At 40.7% G+C, this 8,220-nt stretch overlaps 1 protein-coding gene across 1 annotated transcript in view; it reads right to left on the bottom strand.

Moving 5' to 3' along the window:
- Positions 1 to 1,700, bottom strand: part of zeb1b (zinc finger E-box binding homeobox 1b) — a gene marked incomplete at its 5' end in the record, with an annotated part of 84,153 nt that extends 82,453 nt beyond the window's left edge. Inside the window, one exon of the mRNA XM_043691046.1 lies at positions 1,487 to 1,700. Within this exon, the coding sequence (XP_043546981.1) occupies positions 1,487 to 1,700 (214 nt within the window). The remainder of the gene's footprint in view (positions 1 to 1,486) is intronic.
- Positions 1,701 to 8,220: the final 6,520 nt, after the last annotated feature.

The raw sequence follows: 8,220 nt of genomic DNA, 5'->3' as shown, positions 1-8,220 counted from the left end.
TGTATATGGACTTCAGTAAGGCATTTGATAAGGTTCCCCATGGTAGGCTCATTCAGAAGGTCAGGAGGAATGGGATACAGGGGAACTTAGCTGCCTGGATGCAGAATTGGCTGGCCAACAGAAGACAGCGAGTGGTAGTAGAAGGAAAGTATTCTGCCTGGAAGTCTGTGGTGAGTGGTGTTCCACAGGGCTCTGTCTTTGGGCCTCTGTTGTTTGTAATTTTTATTAATGACTTGGATGAGGGGATTGAAGGATGGGTCAGCAAGTTTGCAGATGACACAAAGGTTGGAGGTGTCGTTGACAGGAGAGAGGGCTGTTGTAGGCTGCAGCAGGACATTGACAGGATTCAGAGATGGGCTGAGAGGTGGCAGATGGAGTTCAACCTGGATAAATGTGAGGTGATGCATTTTGGAAGGTCGAATTTGAAATTTGAGTACAGGGTTAAGGATAGGATTCTTGGCAGTGTGGAGTAACAGAGGGATCTTGGCGTGCAGGTACATAGATCCCTTAAAATGGCCACCCAAGTGGACAGGGTTGTTAAGAAAGCATATGGTGTTTTGGCTTTCATTAACAGGCGGATTGAGTTTAAGAGTCGTGGGATCTTGTTGCAGCTCTATAAAACTTTGGTTAGACCGCACTTGGAATACTGTGTCCAGTTCTGGTCGCCCTATTATAGGAAAGATGTGGATGCTTTGGAGAGGGTTCAGAGAAGGTTTACCAGGATGCTGCCTGGACCGAAGAGTTTATCTTATGAGGAGAGGTTGACTGAGCTCGGACTTCTTTCATCGGAGAAGAGGAGGAGGAGAAGACGGGACCTAATTGAGGTATACAAGATAATGAGAGGCACAGATAAGGGCAGAAATGACTAACATGAGGGGTCATAGTTTTAAGCTGGTTGGAGGAAAGTATAGACGGGACGTCAGAGGCGGGTTCTTTACACAGGTGAGAGCGCATGGAATGCGTTGCCAGCAGCAGTTGTAGAGGCAGGGTCATTGGGGACAGTTAAGAGACTCCTGGACATGCATATGGTCACAGAAATTTAAGGGTGCATACATGAGGATCAGTGGAGGATCAGTGGTCGGCACAACATCGTGGGCTGAAGGGCCTGTTCTATGCTGTACTGTTCTATGTCTGTCTATGTTAATGGACTTGGAACTGACATTTAACCATTGTAGGTGAAAATGAGGATTGCAAATGCTGGAGATCAGAGTCAAGAGTGTGGTGCTAGAAAAGCGCAGCAGCTCAGGCAGCATCCAAAGAGTAGGAGAGTCGAAGTTTTGAGCAAAAGCTGAAGGGCTTTTGGCCAAAACACAGACTCTCCTGCTGCTTGGATGATGCCTGACCTGCTGTGCTTTTCCAGCACCACACACACAAATTTAACCATTGTTCCAGGCAAGGCAGTCCAAATCCCAATAACCACAACATCATGCTAGATTAAATCGACAAACAGTGTTATGTTTCAAAGCACTAATCCCAAAGTACCTACCATCATCTATCCAATTGGTGCTCTCATTTTCTTCATCTGTCTCCTCTTTTCTTGATAATACTGAACGTTTTGTTGGCAAATCATCTTCTAATGCATTTGTATCACAATCTCCAGCATCAGTCGCACTCTCATCTTCCACAATATGCAATTTATCTTCATCATCTGTATCTGAACTTGCTTCAACCACATTGTTATAGTTGGTGACTGCAACAAAAACAAATTATTATGCTAACATCAGTGATTACACATATTTGGATCCTTGTGAGTCACGCTGCTATGTATTAATGGAAGTCACTTCTAACAGATAGCTACTACAGTATCAAAATCAAGAATAGCACTGTATCTCAGACACACCGGAATTGGGAACGGGAGTAGACAATCCTATCCGTCAAGTCACTTCACCATTTAATATGATCATGGCCGATCTTATTCTAGACTCCAATTCACTTTCCTACCCATAGACCTTTATCACATTTTCCATTAGGAACATTTATTTATTTCTTGAATCTGTGATTGGTTCTGCTTCTACTGCATTCTGGAGCAGTGAGCTCCACAGCTGCACAACCCTCAGAGAGAAGTAGTTTCTCCTCATCTCAGTTTTGAGCCTACTTTCTCTCACCCTGTATGTGATCTTTTGTTCAAGACTGAACCTGCACTCCAAGGTCTCTTGGTTCAGCAGCACTCCTTCGGACCTTAACATTAAGCATATAAGTTCTGCTAAGGTTTGTTTTCCCAAAATGCAGTAACTCTCACTTATCTGAATTAAACTCCATCTGCCACTTCTCAGCCCATTGACCCATCTGGTCAAGATCCTATTGTAATCTGAGGTAACCCTCTTCGCTGTCCACTACACCTCCAATTTTGGTGTCATCTGCAAACTTACTAACTGTACCGCTTATGCTCACATCCAAATAATTCATATAAATGACAAAAAGTAGAGGACCCAGCACCGATCCTTGTGGCATTCCACTGGTCACAAGCCTCCAGTCTGAAAAACAATCCTCCACCACCACCCTCTGTCTTCTACCTTTGAGCCAGATCTCTATCCAAATGGCTAGTTCTCCCTGTATTCCATGAGATCTAACCTTGCTAACCAGTCTCCCATGGGGAACCTTGTCGAACGCCTTACTGAAGCCCATATAGATCACATCTACTGCTCTGCCCTCATCAATCTTCTTTGTAACTTCTTCAAAAAACTCAACAAGTCATCAAGCCATGTTGACTATCCCTAATCAGTCCTTGCCTTTCCCAATACATGCATATCCTGTCCCTCAGGATTCCCTCCAACAACTTGCCCACCACCGACATCAGGCTCAACATGCACAACAAATGTGGAGGTTGTTTAAGGAGCACTTGTTGAGAGTGTTGGATAACTTTGACCCACTGAGACAGGCAAGGAATGGTAAGGTGAAGGAGCCTTGGATGACAAGAGAAGAGGAGTTTCTCGTCAAGAGGAAGAAGGAAGATTACTTAAGGTTGAGGGAATAAGGATCTGACACAGCTTTGGAGGATTACAGGGTACCTCGGGAAGAACTCAAAAACAGACTGAGGAGAGCTAAGAGGGGGCATGAAAAAGCCTTGGCAGGAACGATTGGGGAAAACCCAAAGGCATTCTATACTTATGTGAGGAATAAAAGAATGATCAGAAGGGGGTAGGGCCGATCAGGAATAGTGGAGGAAAGTTGTGCCTGGAGTCTCAAGGAGGTAGGGGAGGCCCTAAATGAGTTTTTTGCTTCAGTATTCCCTGGACAGGGGTCCTTGTTGATACTGAGAACACCATGGACCAAGTTAATAGGCTTGAACAGATTAATATTAAGAAAGTGTATGTATTGGATATTCTGTGAAGCACCAAGATAGATATGTTCTCAGGGCTGGACCATATATATCCAAGGTTACAATGGGAAGCAAGGAATGAGACTGCTGTGCTTCTGGCGATGATCTTTGCAATCTCACTCTCCACAGCAGTAGTACCGGATGATTGGAGGGAGGCGAATGTTTCTCTGTTCAAGAAAGAGAATAGGGAAATCTTTGGGAATTACAGACCTGTCAGTCAGTCTTGTGTCTGTGGTAAGAAACGTATTGAAAGGATTCTGAGAGATAAGATTTATGAGACTGTTTAGAAAAACGTAGTCTGATTAAAGTTAGTCAGTATGGTTTTGAGAGGGGCAGGTCATTCCTCAAAAGCCTTAATGAGTTCTTTGAGGATGTGACGAGACAAGTTGACAAAGGTTGAGCAATGGATTTGGTGAAAATGGATTTCAGTAAGGCATTTGATAAGGTTCCTCATGGTAGGCTTATTCAGAAAGTTAGGAGTTATGGGATACAAGGAAATCTGACTGTCTGGATACAGAATTGGCTGGCCGAAAGATGACAGCAAGTGGTCATGGAAGAAAAGTAAAGTATTCTGCCTGGAGATCGGTGACCAGTGGTGTCCCACAGGGATCAGTTCTTGGACCTCTTTGTAGTTTTTGTAAGTGACTTGGATGAAAAAGTGGAAGGGTGGATTTGTAAATTTGCTGATGACACAAAGGTCGGTGGTATTGTAAATAGTGTCAAGGGCTGTTGCAGGCTACAACAAGACAGTGACAGGATGGAGATCTGGGCTGAGCAATGGCAGATAGAATTCAATCTGGATAAACGCAAAGTGATTCATTTTGGAAGGTTGAATTTGAATGCTGAGTACACGGTTAAAGACAGGATTCTTGGCAGTGTGGCGGAACAGCAAGATCTTGGGGTCCACGTATATAGATCCTTCAAAGTAGCCACCCAAGTGGATAGGGTTGTTAAGGCGGCGTATGGTGTTTTGGCTTTCATAAACTCAGTCCCCCTGTTAAAGAGCCGCGAGGTTTTGCTGCATCTCTATAAAACTCTGGTTAGATCACACTTGGAACATTGTGTCCAGTTCTGGTCGTCTCGTTACAGAAAGGATGTAGATATTTTAGAGAGGGTGCAGAGGAGATTTACCAGGATGCTGCCTGGATTGGAGGGCTTGTCTTATGGAGAGAGGTTGAGTCACCTGGGATTTTCACACTGGAGAGAAGGAAGAAAGAGAGGTGACTTGATAGAGGTGTACAAGGTAATGAGAGGTGTAGATAGAGTAGATAGCCAGAGGGGTTTTTCCCCAGGGCAGAAATGGCTGTTACAAGGAGTGATAATTTTGAGGTGATTGGAGGAAGGGAAAGGGAGATGTCAGAAGTACGTTCTTTACACAATGGTGGATGCGTGGAATACACTGCCAGTGGTGGTAGTAGAGTCAGAGACATTAGGGACATTTAAGCAATTACTGGACAACTACATGGATGGTAGTAAATTAAGTGATGTTTAGTTTAGGTTGATCCTAGATCAAGATAAAATGTTTGACACAATATCGTGGGCTGAAGGGCCTGTACGGTGTTGTACTGTTCTAAGTAGTTAAATCTTATTAGAAAGTTTGGTAAAAGCAGTATAGACGAAAGTTAAAAATTATTACACAAAGGAAGTGTCCAATACAGAATATTAAATAATATAAATGGTTTCAAGAAATATTACTGCAAAAAAAAAATTCCAAGTATTGGATAACTAACAAGAAAAATTAATCAAGGTCACTAAAGTCCATAAAATAAGGTAAAATTATGAATATTATCTTGTAGAAGCCATTAAAATCAAGAAGGAACATAGTTTAACAAATTTGCAGACCTTAATTTCTGCCCTATATCACTGTAGTATTCAGGTATGGGTTAACATTGTGAAGCAAGTATTAACAGCACCTTGCCTGAATAAATAGTACCATGCAATAGTCATTCAATTCTATTATACTAGCAAAAGAAAATGACACATTCCACACAATAAATGACAAGATGAAGCAGAATTTGAACTTCAATAAATGGCTATAACAATAACAAAAATAACATTGTACAGCTGCAGTTCTTAAATCAGGCTATTTAATAATATTTGGCATTTGGAGTTTCCTTTGATATTGCAAGTTTGGGTGCATTTTTATGTAACAACGTAAAATATGCTATAAGCCAGTTACAAAATAGAAGATGAACAGTACCAACGAATTTGAATAATCTTTTACTAAGTCTAATTCATGAGATCAATTACATTATTCACCATGATCACTAAAATACTCGAGAACCAGAAGTTTCACTGTATGTTATGCTCTCATTTCAATGACCATTCATTTTTGTATTGTTTGCAAATATCAATCCTTCCAAAAATTTAAGTTTACCATGTCAGCAGTTTCTTAATTCAAAGCTATGGTCTCAGTTCACAGAACTTATTGTTCCAAATCTTTTGTTGCTAATGACACAGATATAGAAAGCAAGATTCCCAATACTAACTGCTGCAAAGCAACACAAAAATGGATTATTGATTTCAATCAAGATCTGCAAAACCTATAATGACTGTTTAGATACCAGAATACTATAGCAGTTAATTACCATTTGATAATCATGATGTGGAGATGCCGGTGTTGGACTGGGGTGTACAAAGTTAAAAATCACACAACACCAGGTTATAGTCCAACAGGTTTAAGTTATAGCAAAAATTTGCATTGTGATGTAACTGAAATTATACATTGAAAATCGATTGTCTGTTAAGCCTTTCATCTGTTAGCAAATTTTTGCTATAAATTCTGTGTTACGATCGAGCCCTCCACAATCACCTGATGAAGGATCGTCGCTCCGAAAGCTAGTGTGCTTCCAATTAAACCTGTTGGACTATAACCTGGTGTTGTGTGATTTTTAACATTTGATAATCCATTTTGTGCTTCCTCCAAGTTGAACAGATTCTCTTAAACTTCATTAATTGACTGAAATATTGTAGTAAATGTGTTATTTTCTATTTCTTTAGTACATTTCTTGCGACAAATGGTTCCTTTTGACAATTTTAAGTGTCATCAACCTTAACGCAAAGGGTCTTGCATTCCACTTTAAAAGACAAACAGTAAAAGTCACTAGTCCCACCACACCGTAGGGCTGTTCGTTCATTAGACACACGACTGGTGGTGGCTTAACATGAAGGTCACCACACCTCAGGTAAGGGAGGAGGTTGAGAGGGCAGGATCTTCATGGTAACCTCAGCCAGCATGGGAAATGAACCAACTCTGCTGGCATCACTCTGCTGGTATTGTAAACTAGCCCTCAAAATCAACTGAACTAACTAAAGAAAGAAAGAAAATAGGTAATTACAAAAAAAGGAAACAATGTTAGTTGCTGAATTAAGTGCATGTTCAAGATTATCACAATCTGCAAACATGTAAAATAATTCACAATGTGTGAGAAAGTGCATGGTAGCATACCACAATAATTTAATAGCATAGAAGTTCAGTATAGCTGATAAATCAGTCTGTGTTGCCTAAAGGCATTAAATGCCTTTTGAGTTTAAGTTAAAAAGGGACAGTAGCCATGTGGGTACAAATTGGCTGAGGGACAAGCAGTAAAAAGGTTATTTTTCAACTGAAAGTTGTGCAGTGGTGATCCCCAATGGTCATTATTGGGATCCTTGCTTTCTCTGATCTATAAATGGTCTCTACCTCATCTTGCTGGACCGAATTTCAAAGATTAGAGATATCACAATCCTTGGGAGGAATGTAAACAGGGTAAAAGACAGAAGTTCAAAAGGGTTTGTTAGTGGAGTGGGCAGATAGATGGCAGATGAAGTTTCACTGGTAAAGTGAGGGACAATTCATTTTGGTACAAAGAACTTGGACAGACAGCATTAAAAAAGGGAACTAAAATGGATGTGCAAGAGCAGAGAAACCTGGGTGCCTAAGTGATTATTAATGGCAAGTCAGGTAGACAGCACAGTTAATAGAGCATATAGTATTCTAAGCTTCATTATTGGAGACAGAGCAGGAAAATGATGAAAAACTTGTAAAAGATACTGATGAGACCTCATCTGGAATATACAACATAGAATTCTGGGGTGTCACAGTTTCGACAGGATTTGATGTACGAGAAAAAATATAGAAGAGGTTCACAAGAATGGTTCCAGGGATGAGACAGGAGAAAATGAGGAGTGTAGATGCTGGAGATCGGATCAAAAAAAGTGTGACACTGGAAAAGCACAGCTCTGGATGATTATTTAAATAGAAACAATATGCAGGGTTACAGGGAAAAGACATATACTCAGAGCTGGTGTGCACACGATGGACCGAATGGCAACCTTCTGCACCACTGCAATTCTGTGAAGAGTACTGTGCATATCAAATGGATGCAGAAATAGACAGAAAAATGAAGGGCAATTTTAGGCATGGACAGCTCTACCTGTTAGAAAATGACCAACTAATGACCAGGTCAGAGGGTAGTCCCATTAGTAAACATAACATGACTCAGTTCTGGGGAATGGTTATTGATCCAAAACATGGACTCAGTTTCTCTTCACAGATACTGCCTGTCCTGCTGAATCTCTACAGCTTTTAAAAAAAAATTACCCTTCCTGACCATGGTAAAAGAGATACTTCCAGGAATAAATCACTGTCCACTACGTACTGAAGGTCTTATTCATACACTGATGGAGCAGGACTCATTTATTAAGATGCTGCAATTCAAAACACAAGGTGCTCAAAAAGATGTCTTGAGCATCAACTAATGCGGAATCCATGAAATACAACAATAATGTTGACTGAAAGCCAAGGAATATTGGACCTAAGCCAAAGGCTCTTCTGGGAGAAGACTGAAAAGAATATATTAAAAATAATGGGTATGACAATGGCAAAAGTTAAAAATAAGGCTCACAAAAGAATAATGAAA

This window comes from Chiloscyllium plagiosum, chromosome 5 (genome assembly GCF_004010195.1).
Source record: "Chiloscyllium plagiosum isolate BGI_BamShark_2017 chromosome 5, ASM401019v2, whole genome shotgun sequence".
Taxonomy (NCBI): Eukaryota; Metazoa; Chordata; class Chondrichthyes; order Orectolobiformes; family Hemiscylliidae; genus Chiloscyllium; species Chiloscyllium plagiosum.
This window is presented reverse-complemented; position numbering and strand designations above follow the sequence as displayed.